This window comes from Aythya fuligula, chromosome 15 (assembly GCF_009819795.1).
Source record: "Aythya fuligula isolate bAytFul2 chromosome 15, bAytFul2.pri, whole genome shotgun sequence".
In the NCBI taxonomy this organism is placed as follows: domain Eukaryota; kingdom Metazoa; phylum Chordata; class Aves; order Anseriformes; family Anatidae; genus Aythya; species Aythya fuligula.
The window spans coordinates 7704148-7720585 of record NC_045573.1 but is presented as its reverse complement, the minus strand read 5'-3'; the positions used below and the strand labels follow the sequence as shown (position 1 = coordinate 7720585).

Sequence of the window (16438 nt, the reverse complement as noted above, 5' to 3'; positions counted from 1 at the left end):
GTGTTTTGATGCAGCCGAGTGATACAGGGCAAGAGCCAAGATTAGCTCTGCCAACAAGGTAAACGCTTCTTGTTTCAGAATGGTTCCATTGCTGATGAATATGATGTTGACCTACTTGGAAACCTAATCTGCCACTTACCTCCAACCTTTCTACACGACAGAATGTCCCTCAAGGCAATGGCAGCAGCCCTTCATCAATTCAAACTCTGCCAACAGCTCAGCCATGAGCAGAAGACTGAAATTAAATACAAACTCCTTGAGTTATATGGGTAAGGTATTAGGTATACCACCCTGCTTCTGCTGAAGGTTAAGGCATGCAAGGTATTAAGGCAGTGCTCTTTGCTCACTAGAATGACATTTCTGTTCTGGTGTGTAATGTGATAGCTGTGGAACAAACTACAGCCCCAGGGACACTCTGAATGAGTTAAATCCCAGAGAAAAAGGAGAGAAAGCGTAACAGTTGAGGGAGGGGCAGGCAAAGAGAATCTGTCATGGCAAGAGCAAGGGTGATACTGGCAAGGCATGGCACAGGAATGCAAAGAATTCTCACACTCAGTGCACTGGTGTGAGAAGAGAAATAAAGACAACCTGTGGCAAAGGGAGAGAGCCAGAGGAGGAAGCAGAGGGATGTAAAGTTCAACCAGGTGAAGCAACAGAGCGGAAAGCATGTTGGATGTCATTAATGACTCAGATTAGGAGGCTGGTTCGAACCACGCTGCTGTATCGGTCATGCAAAAAGCAAAGTTTTTTACCATCTCTCTCTTACATTTTCTCTTAGAGGTATCTTGCATTTGAAGATGGAGACTGAACACCCGGTTTCTGACCACGCCTTCAGTCCCGAAGTCTGTCACTCAGTGCTTCTAGGCATTTTAGTTGCTCATTCAGTTTCCTCCTAGTTGTGAGCATTTTTTCTGGCAATGGAGTAGATACATGTATATTTTCCACCAGAAACCATCCCTGCATAAATCTGAATGAATCATGATACACTGTGCTAAGTAATACTTCATTTTATTATTAAGAAAATACTTGTCTAGTCCAATGCCCTCATAATGGGGCAACAAACTCCACAGTTTTCTATGAGAACACAAACAGAGTGGTTGGACTACCACCTTTTGCAGGGGCTTGCAGGATGAAATTTATTTATCCAAGTGCTCTCTTAATCAACTCCCAAGTGGGTTGGCAAACGTGTCAGATTTGTGTCTTAAATCAACTCCTGAGTGGGTTTGTCAGATTTGTGTCACACAGCCCAAATAGGCATAGTGCTAAGCAACATGTATTTTGAAACTTCCAGCACCACTCAGAGCTGAATTTCATTCCTATTCCTACAAATAATTTAGCATGTTATTTCAGAAGGTATGGTACCTATCAGAGAGAAAATCTCTAATACAGAAATGGCTTAGGTGTCATTAGATGTGACTCTCCAAGGTGTTAGAGCTGCCTTTCACTACTCTTGACATTACAGATGAAGAAAATAGTACTGAGAGTAAAAAATATGAAGCCAATAAGATAGGTATTTAAGTTTTCTGTTTCATCACCTACATTTCATGTTCCCATCCCTTAGTTTCAAAAAGTTTGAGTTACTTTCCTGAATTGTTTTGTGAATTTGATCTTTTCAGAACCAGGGGGAAACTGTCCACTCTTGTGAGGTGTGCGTGGGCCTGTTTTTTAGAAATGATGAGCACCCACAGCTCCTGTTGGCATCAGAGAAAGCTGCAGTTGCCCAACAGCAATGAAAACCAGCCTGTGAAAAACTGCAAATGATTTAATATTGGAATAGGCTTGTTTGTTTGTTCAGATTTTTAAGCAAGTACTGGTAAATATTGCTTACCTGAGTATTAACCAAGTTGATCCTTAGGATATGCTATTTGGAAAAAAGATGGTTTCAGGTTTGGCTGCGAGGTTTCTGCTTCTCTTTTGATGCCATTTAGCAGGATACTATTGCAGCATGAATCTGAGAGAAAATGGGATTATTTTTTTAAAGGTCTGTTTCTCCTCGCTTGAACACTGTCATGCTAAGAACGCTGTGAGCATTGAGAGACAGAGAGAACAAAGCTCCATGACTGCAATGTTTGAAGGCTTTCTCTGAACGTATTGAATTCCACTAATGCCCCATATGTCAGAGAGAGATGAGAAAGTACAGTCTGATGCTAATACATATGATTCATCACACTGGCATAGGAGTATCTGTCTTTTCTGTATAATACAGCATAATAAAAACTCTGAAGTTTTAGTATAATTTTGATTGCAAACATTCTTGATCAATATACTTTTCCAAAATGTTTCTTCAGCTCCCCAAAGAACTGGACAGCTGAAACAACATTAGATATTGGACCATTCATAGCTCAGTTGTCAAAAGGAGAATTAAATGTACTTGCTGAAAAGGTATGTTTTTATTTTAACTTTTAATTTTGTAAGAGATAATGTTAGAATTTGGGTTTCACAGTTGAAATTATGTAACCTGAATATGTGGCCCTTTGCCCAAGGTATAACGTAGCACACACAGCAGTAACTGATATCCTCAGCATTGCACTTTGTAGTTTCTTTGCCCTCTTTAGTTCATATAATTTTACATTTTTTTATGCATAGGGGTAAACTATACTGGAATGAGGTTTCATTATTCTGCAGAAATATGTGAGCACAGTCAGCAATTTTTCCTCAGGAGATAATGCATATAATTGCCCGAATAGAATAGGACTTCTCAACTGAAAGGGAGGTGTCTAGCAGGGTGGAGGAAAGAGGTCAAAACGTCACAAAAGCCTAAAAGAAAAGGTGAACAGGTAAAAAATATTCCTCATAATTTAATTGGGTACATATCCTTAATTCTTATATTTATCTGACAAATGTGAAACAAAATATTTTCCATACTCTATATCATGCAACAGAGGAGCTCGTTGCTACAGTAAGGTCTGGAGACAGTCTGCAGTCAGGCAGTTCTCACATGTTGCCAGAAGCTGAGAGGACATACAAGAGGAAGAATTGCCCTGAATTTGTTTTGTTTCTAACATTGTTTTTCTTTAAAGATCTTCCACTAACGTTTCAGAAGCAGCCAGTTTATTCTCCTTCTCTTGTGAAACATCTGCACAAATTGGAAGGAGGCTGAGCTGTTACTAACCCCTACTTCACTGAGGTCTGCAGGAGTCTCTCTCCAAAGCAATTTGTTTTAAAAGGGGGAAAGATGTTTTATTCATTGTTTTGCTTTCCTTTTGAAGTTCCAAGATATCATTTTGCAAATAGCAAAGACAGTCAGGCCAATTTCTTCAGCCAAAGAGCTTCTATCAACTGTATTTGAATCCGTCTCCAATGCCACTGCCAACACTGGACCACCTCTCATCAGACCAGGTGAGTGTTTCACCTGGTGTCTATGTGGTGTCAAAGTGCCAGATTTGCATTTGGTGCTCTGGTGGTATAGTTTAAACTGACTTTTCATTTTGACTTAGTCATTAAATGCATTCCAAGAGCAGGACAGTAAAAATTAAAGCAACTTAAAGTAACTTACCAAGGATGAGTCTTCTAGCTAAAACAGTGAGTGTGTAGCCATCTGATGCACTGACCAATTGCTGAAAACCTTGATCTCCGTACATGATTGCAGGGTTGACATCTCCTGGCATGTCTGTGAGTGCACGAAAGAAAAGATTAATGACTTGTATTACAGTTTCCTGTTTATTTTGGCTTTTTTTGGCTTCCTTTGTAACAGAAATGAAACTCCTTGAATTAAGAAACAGTGGAGGTGACAAGTTACTGTTGTGCCAAAAGATTACACGTAGTTAATCCTTTGCCACACATGATTGTGTGTTGACTCAGCTGTTCTGAAATCTGACATCAGTGGTAGCACGGTGTTTTGTCTGTCCAAATGGGCAAAGTTTGTTATAATCTGAAATATATCTTAATTAGCAATCAGCCTACTAGAATCTCTAGTGACAAATGGATCATTTTCTTTGTAAAAAATGTATACTCTGACTATATTCTATTACAACAATTCCTTCTTTTATCTTAAATTCACCTAGGCAGAATTTTTAGGCCATGCTATCCTGTGCTGTGGAGAACAACAATGCTGTAGGGGAGGCTTTTGAATACACTGCTTAGAATTTAGAGCCCAACAGTTTCAGGGTGGTTGGTACTATCTTTATGCCTTTGAAAACCTCCCCATCAGTTCTGTCCAACAGAATGCACGTCCAAGCTCTCACCTAGCCCTGTGCCTGCATGGAAATGCCCCCACTTGTATAACAGCAATTCTGAATGATGACTGGTGTCCCTTACAATGCTGTATTCATGCACAGAGGGAGGTAGAAAGTGTTATACAGAGCTGTATTTTTGCATTGCCTGAACAAAACTATGACCTCTGTTGAGCAGAGAAGTCATTACACATTTTGCATGCTTAAAAAATGCAGGATCAAGCTGGTAGAGTAGCAGAGTCAAGCTGAATGGATCAAATTCACTCTTCCCTGAACAAATAAACCACCAGATCATTAACTGTTAAGAAATTAATTAAGAAATGTGTAGGCCTGGGCCACAGGATTAAAGGTTCAGCATCGGATGTTTCAGCACATTTCTGTCCTCACAGACGATTTTTTAGAACTCTGGATCACAACATACAAATCCCAAAGGCTTCTCTAATCAAACTTCTGTCCAGTGCAGTTGCAGAGCTTACTTGCACTGCAAGACCAACATAAACTTGCTAGTGAAACTAATGATCTTTGTCAAAGGATAACAGGGTTCCATGGCTGCTCACTCTTCACTCAGGGTGTGCTGGCTTAGCTGGGGGCAATAGTGGAAGATGAGAAATGGAGGGATTGTTTGTTCTGGTCCAAGAAATTCTGCAGTCCAAGTGTAGTATTGAAGTTCTGTTACCAATCATAATCTTATCAACTCCACAGAGCTCACACAGTAGTTTCAGTAAGGAATGAAGTTTTCTATCTGACTTCTATATCACTAGAAAATTGACTACTAGGAAAGTGGCTCTAGAATGACATGGATGGCTCTCCATGCTACCAACCTGCTATTTAACATTTCCTACTGTCTGGTTGTGAGCGAATCGTAACAAAAGTAATAATTACAGTGACAGTTCTTACATCTATGCCTACGCCAAAGAAAAAGCACAGGTGATGCTTAAAGCAGATTGGAGCATATGAGGGCAAAACTCATTTGTTTAAGGCAAGTTGGAGCATACAAGGAATCATCTGTCCAAAATGCTACCAGAATGGAGCAGCAGTGGTGGAAAAAGAATTCAAGTTGCTTACTTCACAGCACTGAGATGTTATAATATATTACCTTTTACCATATTATAATATGTTCATCAAACTAAATATGATTATATAGTAGAAGGAAGAATGAAATAGCATCAGATACAGGAAGTAAAGCCAGGAGACTAATTAGTATTTCCCTCTGTAATAGTGCCAAAGTATCTGGTGTGTTGCAAATAATAAAATCAATATTTTTTTCCATGAACAAAAAATAATAGGTTTTCACGACTTGGGGAAGGGAACTGCATTGTGTCTGGATGCCAGTATTTACATGAGAAAAGCTGACCTTTTTGCAGCATGGGAAAGTGAAACAATGCAGCTTCACAGGAGAGCACATACAGAGAGAGCAGAACATCAGCTGGTACACTGCAAGCTGAACAACATTTTCGTTTGCTCAACAGATTCAATCTTTTCAGTGTTCTACCCACTATTGCAGCTTCCTTTGATGCAAATAAATCCCTCCTCTGCCTCCTTTCAAAGTACAAATCTACTTTGTACATCCTCGCTTTATTTATCTGTGGGAGCTTAGCTCAGACATAGCATCTGTGAAACTCTTGATTTTTACTGGTAATGACCATATCTGAAGACATGTAAAGATTATTTGGTTTAGGTCATTATTTAATAAGGTTTTCCTAAATTAGTGACAGGAGAAAGAGAAGTAAGTGAGAACATTAGGATTCCAGTTTCTGCTTTCCATCAATATTAGATGTAGATTACAAAGACCAGGTTTTGTTAAAAGTCACACTGGAAAATGTTTCATTTGATCATGCATGGGTCCAGAACCTGCCCATAAATCAGATTTTTAAATGCAGGTTGTCTGTCCAAACAGTTGTGCTCTAAGTGAGCCACTCTTTCTCATTCTTGACATTTTAACAACCTGCTTGATACAGAGAACAAGCACCGTGCTCCTCTGACACATCCAGTTTCTGTCTTCACCTTGTTTAAATGTCAGGCAAGTCTTACAAGCCATACATCTCTGTCACAGTACTTTAGCATGAAGGGGCCCCTTGTGGTTGTTACTTTCTTATGGAGCTGGGTTCATATATGTGCTGGTTGAATGTGAAGTTCATTCAACTGCAGCTTTTCTGGGAGATCAGGGGTTTCCACTGGAAGGAGGCTTCCACTGAGGCTGTTGCAGAGATCTGTGTTTCAGTCCTACTGCAGCATGGCCCCCAGTGAGCAGTGCTTTTACCGCAGACTAAGCCCTTGTCTGGGTTTTGCTTCCTTTACAGAACTGGACTTGAAAGAAATTTGGAACATCTTGGTTGCTCTTAGCACTGTGCACATTCAGTTTTTAGTGTTTTTAGTGTTTGTTTTTTTTCCCCTGGCATTGTATATTGTAACTGTTCTGAAACACAGCTACTCCTCTTTTCTTTTCCAGCATGCGCTGCCTTTGGAGGACAAAGAATGTACCTGATTTTTTGCAAATTAGGCAAATTCTGCTTTTGTATCCACTACATCAATGATGTAAATATTTAAAGAAATAATTTCATTGTAAGATAATTAGTTAATCAATATCACATTGGCTGCAGTTAATTCAGTCTGTCAGCCTCTTAAATTTTCCTATTGGTGAATTTCTTTTTTGCAGTCTCCTTGAGGAAAATTCTTAGTATTTCACTTTTTTTTTCCAGATTGCCTGGGAACCAGAGCCCCTTCTTCAGATGAAATTATTAAATTAGGAGAAGCAAATGTCTATTGGTCAGTTCAGGAACTGAAATGCATGGATGCAAGGACTTTTGACAAAAATGTGGAACGTCTTGGGACTGTCTCTGGTTTTAACAGCTCACAGCTTATGGTGTTGAAGGAAAAAGCCAAGCAGGTAACTGTAATGTCTGTGAAAGAAAATTAAATCCATAATTTGACTTGCTGTTATTGAACTATGCAGTTCTAAAATAACTGTGTTATAGCAATGTTACTATTACTGCAGGAATATCTATTGCTTATTGGAAAAATAATGTGAGATTGTGATAGAAGGCTATTGTCTTGCTTTAGAGTCAACAGGCAAGTTGTTCTGAGCTATTGGCTGATGAAAAACTTGAGTGCTTTTGCTTTCCAATGGCTTTTTGGTTGCTTGCTCCTTGCTTTTCTTTTATAAATGAAAAACCAGCAAGCTGTCCTATGGGATTTTGGTTGGCCTGCTGAGAATTCAGCTTAGAGTGTTCAAGTGTCTACATCTACGTTAAATACAGTTTATGGTGGCATAAAACCAAGTGGACCAAGAGGGTATTTAGCTGGGTAAGTAACAGGTCTCTGCCCTGGGCACAGGCTATACCCGATGCCCATGGTGTTTGCCAGAGCACAGGCCATAGTTGTGTGATGCCAGCTCTGTGCCCTGTGTCCGGGGCCACCATCAGCAGGCTGCCTGGGTGCTGATCACTGCTGCCTTGGCCAGCTGTGGACTCCTGGAAGCCACACCTCACCCCATCCCTGGCACTGGTGAGCTCCTGGAGGTGATCTCCTTTTACTGCTTCCTGGTATTGTCACAAACAGACTTTTGATTCAGCCAAAAAAAGCCTTTGGGTGTAGTGAAACCATTTGTTTTGGCTGCAGAAGACCCAGAGGTGAAGAGGTTACCGAGCCCAGTATGTCTTCAGCTGTATGTCACCAGCATCTGATGGAGGCTGTCTGCTCTCTGTCTCCATCTCTTCATGGCTAGCTACTTCTGAATCCCATTCTACCAAAATGATCCAACCCTTAACAAGTTGTTTTTATGGTTCGCTCTGACAGAACAAGGGTAGGAAGCATCTACAAGTCCAGTTGGCTGCCACTAGGATCAGTGCAGATGCTTGGAGATCTAAGGGCTGGGACAAGGGTCAAGGTGGGCCTGGGCAGTATCTTTGTAATCACGAGTTGCAGTCAGAGCAGTGGCTCTGACCATGACCTTTGGGTAAATAAGGCTGAAAGTGCAATTTTTAGAAGTGCAGCTCAGCTTTTAAAACTCTTAAACTACAGGTGCTCGAAGGGAGAGAGCACTGGTTAGATTTCTGAAAGCTGACAGTGACTGCAGTTCTGTTTCTGCTGCCGTGCTGGGGTAGGACAACAGCCCCCCGTGTCAAATTCTTTCATCCCAAGACAGCCTTCCTCTGTCAACATGGAGATGTGTGGGTAGGAAAAGGGAAAAAAAATCCTAGAAGGTGAATGCTACTTTTATTATCTGAGATGGTGGAAACTAAAGTGTTTTACAGCAGTGCAATGTAACAGCATGCTTACAGAGTGATAGCTTCTCTAGAGAAATTGTCTACAAGGTTAATATGCTCCTAGCCTAGCTGTATTCAATGCAATGACACTGAAAGATACACAGATCTGTAGTGCACTGAATTTTGTATATTGGGTCTTTGTGGTAAGACAGACTGCTGCTGGACAAGGACAGACTTCCTATATATTAATTTGTGGAACAGACCTTAGTGTTACACTGAATACCAAGCATGAGAAATCAGATAGTACAGGCAAAGACTACAGCTCTCTGACATTATAAGATGCTGTTATATTATTAACTAAAGGGCATCTTTGATTAAATGTTTGATTAAACCAGCTTTAATTTCTCCTAAATTGATTTATTTACTCCAAAATAAACTACATACTACCCATGGTCCCAAACTAATTCAAAAAACCTAGTTATCAGATTGGGTCTTAATGAAAGTAAGCAGCTTAGCTCACTTGGAAGTGGAAGGTCTCCAGGCTCTGTGATAGTAACAGATGTATGGATTTGCATTCTCTAGGTGAATGAGGACAAAGGAGTGGTTCAGTTTTCATGTGTTGTGTTATTTATACCATTATGTCTGAGATTTCATCCAGCGCTGTCAGATGATGCTATTTATGAAACAGCTCAAACCCCGTATTTTATGACCTAGATCAGGAAACAGACACACAACATTTTTAACTGTATGTGTTTTGTGTACCTCTTAAACTAGAGAATTAGGAGCTTTAAAATCAGGATAATGTTTTTTACTGTCTCTTTTCCTTGGAAAAGACTGAAATTTCCCAGGCTTAAGCCCCTGTTCTGTTTCTTTATGATATCGTAAAACCAGCATAAAAGATCCAGTGGAAACTCAGTCAGGAGATACAGGTCCAGCAAAAGCCCCTCTTAAGCAAATCTTTAACCCAAGGGTCATAGTTGAGAAGAAACACCTCAGCAGCCTTGCGGCTGCTCTGTCTCAGATGTGCACATTGGTATGAACAGCACATAGTCAGCAACTCTGGGTGAGGATTATTTTATTCCAGAGGTCTGGCCCTTTGTGGGTTGTACAGCACCACATGTATCTTACGGTGCAAACACTATTTAGTAGGCAAGTACAGAGAGATTCCTTCAGTGAGTCCTCACTAGCATTCACCCTTCCAGCTTTTTGAACAAAAGTTAGATCGTGGCAATCCTGAAAAGAGAAGAAGTTTTTCCATGGAATGGTCAGCTTAGCCCAGGTCTGGCTTTTTACATTTATTTCTCTAGATGAAGTTAGCAGCACAATCATGTACTCGAAAATTTCCCTGTACCAACTAACATATTGCAACGTTGCTGAAGTATCTGAGACCTTTAAAGGGAATTTTTTTTCTTATACCTGTCTTGTTCAAGTTACTCCCTTTAGCCAGAACCTAGCATACTTTGTTTTTTTTGTTGTTTTTTTTTTTACAAAGGCAGTTGGCCACATCCTGCACGTCCTGAGAGATACTGCCCACCAACTATCAGCCAAATATTATTGACAGCTCCAGGTTCTGCAAATCCAGCTCTTGATGCCCTTTTGTTATTCCTTATCCAGACAGATCTTTTCCTGTAATCAAAATTTCCTTGGGGCTGGTCTGTAATAGCTTCTTAGTGACTGTAACTATATCACAGATAAAACTAGAAGCAGAACTCAATTTAAATACGTTGGTATCGATATTTTAGATAAACTAACTATTGTTAATGCAGAACCTTCAAAACCTTCACAATATCCGGTCTCTGCATTCTGTGTGCAAAGAAGCCTACATCAGGTACTGGGACTTTTAAAACCAAAGTTTTGGGAATGGTTTACCTAAAGTAAGATTCACAATGATCTAACAGATGCTGTACATTAATGAATCTGTTCTAAAGGTTTGGGGATCACTGTCAGGCTGGAAGAGTTACCATATTGTTTCTCTGGGGCGCATTGCTCTAGCACTCACTGAAGATGAAATTGAAGAGCTGGATTTACATCTGATTGACACCATTTCTGTACTGAGTCAGCAAACAGAATGGACTCCTACCCAAGTAAGTACATTATTGAATTTACTACTGGATTCGTAGTAAATTCTAGGACTTGAGTCCTAGAGGACCCCTTTTTGGGACTCAAGTCCTAGAATCACCCAGGAAACTGATACAGCCACCCCCACCACTCCCTGCTGGTTGTCTTCAGCCTTGGCCCCTGCAAACAAGGGCTGGTAGGTCAGCACTGATGTCTGCCTGGCTGTTGGCTTCTCTGGTGAGATGGCCAAGAGGACATCAATAAGTATTAATTGTAGTGATGACCAACCTGTTCTTTAACACTTGCCCACCAAGTAATAGAAGAGGGTCAGCAGTTATTAGCAAATATGCCATTTGGATACTATGCTCTTCTCATATCCCTCTCCTTGAATAACTTCTAGTTATGTCAATGGGCTTTGATATTAAAATGAGAGAAAGTTATAGGTTTTTATTTGTCTATGTAATTGGTGGCATATTTCTGATTTACCACTCAGTTGCACAGATGCTGGCATGGTGGCATCCAGCTTTGGCAGGGTATCACAAGTCTGCTTAATAGATTCAGTTTCTGAGGAGCATTATCAGAAGGAAGCACTTGGGAGGATTTTATACAATAATAGTTGGCTTTTGAGATTTCTTGCTGTCAGTAAGAGTAGCAACTTAAAAGAGATTAATCTCACCCAACTTCAACTGTCTAAAAGACAGGCAGCTAGTTTAAGCTAGTCATTGCAGCTCACCATCTCAGATACATTAGGATCCCTTGGAAGACTAGTTTCTTCCACTGACTTTGGTGGCCTATTTAAGCTAGACATGCAGTTTGTAAATGGTCGGTTTAGGATGAGCACCATCCTAAGTGATTTAGGTTTGCAAAGACATTTTGGCACCTACATCCCATTCACATCTGAATCTTAGTCCTAAACACAGGTCACCATCTATATGTGACACTTATATCAGGTTGTCCTGCCTTATTTTAGAAAACCTAAAAATTTCATGTTGATCCCTTTGAGTAATTGGCATTTCTTTTGAACAATTTAATTGAATTGGGCAGTTCTGTTAGGCATTTCAATGCACATTTCTTCTGGGGAAGTGGTCCATTGTGACCCAGCACAAGACACACTGAATTCTTTTAACTTGTTTTCATTTCAGAAGTGGCCATGTTGTAACCATGCTCTGCTTAGATGCCTCACAGAGGTGGTGCCTGTTCTAAAGGCCATACAAAACTCCATTTAATTATGTTGGGGTGGCTCCATTGTAACACTCCATAGTTTCCAGTAAGACTTTGAGCTTCTAATACCAAAGCCTTCAATTATGTTCACTCTGTTCATGCCTAGTATCTTACTATTTTTGCAGGCAAGATCTATTTTGCACAGTTTTCTAGAAGACTCTGGTCAGACAATGAGTACTTTAAAAAGCTTTGATTTAGTTGGATTAGGAGCTATTCTCTGTGTTTTGAACTCCACAGAAACCATGTCCATAAGGAGCGTTGAATTCAGGTACTGCATTTGATACTTATGAAATATGTACTAGTATCTCTATTGACAAAATGCAGTTTGTTTTCCTTTGAGATTTCCAGAGCCTAAAGGCCTCTTTTAGTTTGCACTTTATATGTTTTAAGAAAGGCAATAGATGTGATGGAAAGCATACAGTAGCTGTTTAAAATATAATCCATTTTAGATTTTCTCTACCATTTATATCTCACCAGTCAAATATTGCACTGAGAAACTTGGGCTTTTGCTCAAAGCATTAAACATTTCTGTGCAGCATTTGTACATATATTTTTAACTTGAAAAGAGGTTTACAGTCTTGCTACTGCAGACTAAGTATGTTCCAAGCACTTTTAATATTGCATGTGATTGCAGCATGTCATATTAACCTTGTTGCCTTTTGCAGTGCTGCTGTTGCAAGAATTGGCCTGTTGCTGTGTAGCACTCCTGTTCTGAGGCAGTTTAAGAAGATGGCAGAGTCTGTGTTTGGAACTGCAACCAGCTGGAATGGCTCTGTATTACAGGAGATTGGCACTATAGCAGGTAACAAACTTCAGACTAGAGATGGTAATAGTTGTGAAGAAGTATTATTGAGCATTAGGAGACAGGTTCATGTAGTAATGCATTTTTCTAGACTGGCAAAATATTTCTTCCAGGGAGGAGTCATCTGCAGGGATGGATGTTCAGCAATTTCTGTAGTGCTAAGGAAAAGTCGTGGTAGCCTCCATAAGGTGCCTCCCATTGTGCTTTTTTTAAACTTTCCATTAATTTCACTTAATGCTTCCTAAGACTTCTTGTATCAGAAGAAGCTGTGAAGCAGCATTCCTGAATAACACTGCTTGTATTTTTGTAGATTTAAACACATCTCCCCTCAACTGTCTCTTTTAGAAGCAAAAGAGTTATTTAATGGTCCCTTGGGTAGTACAGGTTCCGTACCGATAGCTAAGGTCGGATTATTTCTAATATTTGAATATAATGAAAGAGGCGACAAAAAAAAAGAACTGGTATTTTTTTATGAAACACTGAAGAAATACATTTATTAGATATTTTGTGCAAGAGCTTAAAATTTGTGTTAGCTTAAAAGTCAGTCTAATAAAAAACATATTACCTTTGCAGGTGGTTTGAATGAGGATGAATTAAAAGCTTTTGATAAAAACCTGATGCCATATTTCCAGCCAATAGCAATAAGCCACATACCTGGTGAAATTTTCCAAGTAAGAGCTTTATTAGTGAAGAAGAAACCAAACGTATGTAATTTCTACTCTCTTATGAATGAACTGCAGCACTGATTTATGGTTTGGCTTGGGGTTTCAGCAAAATTTTTTCTGCGGTCTGTTAAGTGAGAGACAGTCAAAGATCTGAAACATTAACTTTCAACTATATCATCTGTATTTGTGATGAACATAAAATATGTTAAACAAGCTTTTTTTTTTTTTTTTTCTCCTTCAAATGCATCCCAAGGGAAAATAAAAGATCTAGGGTCAGAAAGCACAGAAAGGACTCTTTCTTCTGACACTGTATTCAGATCTGAGCTTTCTTCTGTTTATTAACATTTGCAGAGATGCTATCACAGCTACACATTTCTCTGCTTGACTACCTAAGAGCCTTTTTATTATCTTAAAATCTGGCACCATTCTCCGGAGTTGGCCCTGAGAAACAGATTGTACAAGCAGATACAGATCAGAAAGGAATTACATCTAATTAAACCTGTTCTGAATGTGGACCAGAAATTAGAACATGGATCTTGAGATCATTGCCCCAGACATTATTTGACTTAGTGACAAGATTAATATTCTGCCTAGGCTGGTCTCTGTCAGATGCCTGGGCAGGCAATATACTTCTGGACAGATGAGCTAAACAGATAGTTAACTGTGTCAGGTTCCATAAATGAGAAAAACTCCTTGAACACTGTTCTGCACAGTACCACCAACAGTTTAGATAAGCTTGAGATGTCCTTAGTCAAACTATCTCTCTGGAAAACGGGCAAAGCTGAGGGTCTACATCATGTAAAATTTCTTTCAAATAACATACATTTTTGTTAGTAAGAATAGTAATGATACTACAAAAGGTGCTTAACAAATAACAAGCAAGCTTCCCAGAACAGTTTTCTGCCTTTGAAAGATTCAAAGCAGAATTTGTGTTTACACAGGTCTTGTATAGGGCTGCATACATTATTCAGCTTTTGATTTATGAAAAATTACATGGTATTATGGACCCTAATTTAGTTTAAAAGTGGCTTATCTCAACATTTCTGGACTGACAGGCATTTATTTGAGCTTACTAGTTTTAAAATAGTACACCATTTGCTAGATAATGAAAAACTGGGAAGGGTTTACTCCATTGTCTGACCTACTTGGAAGGGGAATATAGTCCCTTACAAAGATAAAGTAGAACCTGGATGCAGAACTGTTGCAGCACAGACAGCATGTTGTACAGGAGGGCTGCAATTCTGCTGACTGCAGATCGTTAGCTGGAATCCAAGCCATCCAGCATGGCCAATACATGCAGGCTTTAATGACTGATTAATTTCTGTGTGATACAAATACTGTAAAATTATGATTTTCGTGTTCCTTTTTAAACACAAGTTTTAATATGACCAAAGCTGGAAGATTTACAGTCTAAAAGAGGAAAATGAATAATGAGATTGAAACATATTACTTTTTTATCTCACTGCTCTACTGATAACTCAAATCAAAGGTCAAACATAGGTTTAAGAGAGTTCGCTTGGGAACAGATATAAGAGGAAACAAATGAAAACACAAGAGGATGCACAGCATCATCAGTCTTTGAACATATCAGAAAATAACATATCAAAAAAACTCCAGTTATGTGTTGAAGCAGTGTCCAATATAGTGTTGGCACAGAAAGCCTCTCAAGCTTTCAGACCCAAGCAGCCAAGACAAGGGCGTAAGATAGGCGAGTAGCCAGTGAAGTAAATGAACAAAAAGGTATTTCTAAGCTCTGTATTTCTATAGAAATACAATGTTGAAGGCTGTTTCCCCTCATTCCAAAGGCAAAATAGTGATTCCTTACCAGTGTTGGAGCCACTAGTCTATCAGCAGCTTAAATGACTTTCTGACTTTTTCCTCCCAGGCATTGTCCCCAGAACAAATAGCAAACCTGGGCCCTGAAAATGCTGCCATGGTTACAGGATCTCAGCGTAAGCATCTGACTGTATCACAGCTTCAGAGCCTTCAGCTGGCACTGGATGGAGCCAGGACAAGCACCCCAGAGGCACCCAGCACAGCTTGTGCACCCCCAGTGGGGCAGACCCCAGCTCCAGGCGGTGAGTGCAGCCACTCCCCTCTCCTGCTTAGAAGGGAGGCCACTGGTGCACAAGTGGGACAGGTATCTCAGCACCCACCAGGATCATTCACATCTTCTGAGGGTAGACTAGAGTGAATTTTCTAATCAACTTTTTAACTCAGGCTTCCAATCATGCACCTGGCCAAGAGGAGCAGCAAGGATGGTATTGGATTTATCCACAGCAAGAGATAATGGAGGAAGATAAATCAGCTGTCTAGCACATCACATTGTGCTAAGCACCAGCTTATGTAGAATGTAGTCCAAAGCAGTGATCTTTCCCCTCTTCTTTGTTCCCATATTCTTTGCCTAAATAATTTAGAGCAGGTTCCTCCACCTCTGGACCTTCAGATCACAACCTTTATCTGCAGCAGAACCTGGTTTGCAGAGCTGCAAGTGGGAAAGGAGGTAGCACTGGGGTGGATTAGCACCTTTACCCAGACTTGACCTTGGGCCCCTGGAGTATTTTTTTCTTCTGTTCCCATCCCATTTGGAATGAAAGCCTATTAGTACCTAGGCTTCTCAGTTTAACTTACTACTTCTCCATATTGCAGTTTATACTGGGCAAGTTATGTTGGCAAGTATATTAATGGACATTTTACATTTAGTGGTATTTTACACAGTCAAGCCAGTTTTGAGAAGTTATTGCTGTCAGACAGCAAATATTGTTCTTTCCACTGCCGCCAGTGAGAGAGAAGCTGTGAAGAAAAGACAGGGATGCCGAGGTGCTAAAATAGCAGTAAAGGTGGCTAAATTACTCTGATGCCCTTGCAGGAATTAGAGCAGGTCTTCCTGGAAGCAGCTGAACTGTGCTCTCAGCCCAGATCTCTCATGCACATGACACGTTTCCCCTGTAGATATGCCAAAAGGAGGAGTTTCCTGGGTAAAGATCACCTGGGTTCTTAAGCTCCTCATTCATTATTCCGAGTATACTTCTCATTCTGTACTACCCCTATGGAATGCTTCTTTTCAGAACTGTGTGTGTTAAACTGAAGTTGACCATTCTGAATTGTATCATTTTTAGAGCTGCTGAATCTCATTGGGAGGATTGAAATTTTGGATTTTGCTGCTCCTCTCTATGCTGGCTTAGGTAAAACTGCACTATTCTGAACTGTGTCACAACACTAAGGCATAAAGCTTTCTGTTTTTTAGGTGCTCCCTGTTTGAGTGGCTTCAGCATGTGGTTGTGTGCCATGTTCATGCTGTGCATGCTTTCCTGA

At 40.0% G+C, this 16438-nt stretch overlaps 1 protein-coding gene across 1 annotated transcript in view; it reads left to right on the top strand.

Moving 5' to 3' along the window:
• Positions 1 to 16438, top strand: part of OTOA (otoancorin) — a 31641-nt gene extending 15203 nt beyond the window's left edge. The window contains exons 19-28 of the mRNA XM_032197755.1: positions 79 to 269; positions 2289 to 2382; positions 3210 to 3339; positions 6872 to 7059; positions 10306 to 10461; positions 11782 to 11924; positions 12322 to 12458; positions 13032 to 13129; positions 15009 to 15201; positions 16371 to 16438. Coding sequence (XP_032053646.1) covers positions 79 to 269; positions 2289 to 2382; positions 3210 to 3339; positions 6872 to 7059; positions 10306 to 10461; positions 11782 to 11924; positions 12322 to 12458; positions 13032 to 13129; positions 15009 to 15201; positions 16371 to 16438 — 1398 coding nt within the window. The remainder of the gene's footprint in view (positions 1 to 78; positions 270 to 2288; positions 2383 to 3209; positions 3340 to 6871; positions 7060 to 10305; positions 10462 to 11781; positions 11925 to 12321; positions 12459 to 13031; positions 13130 to 15008; positions 15202 to 16370) is intronic.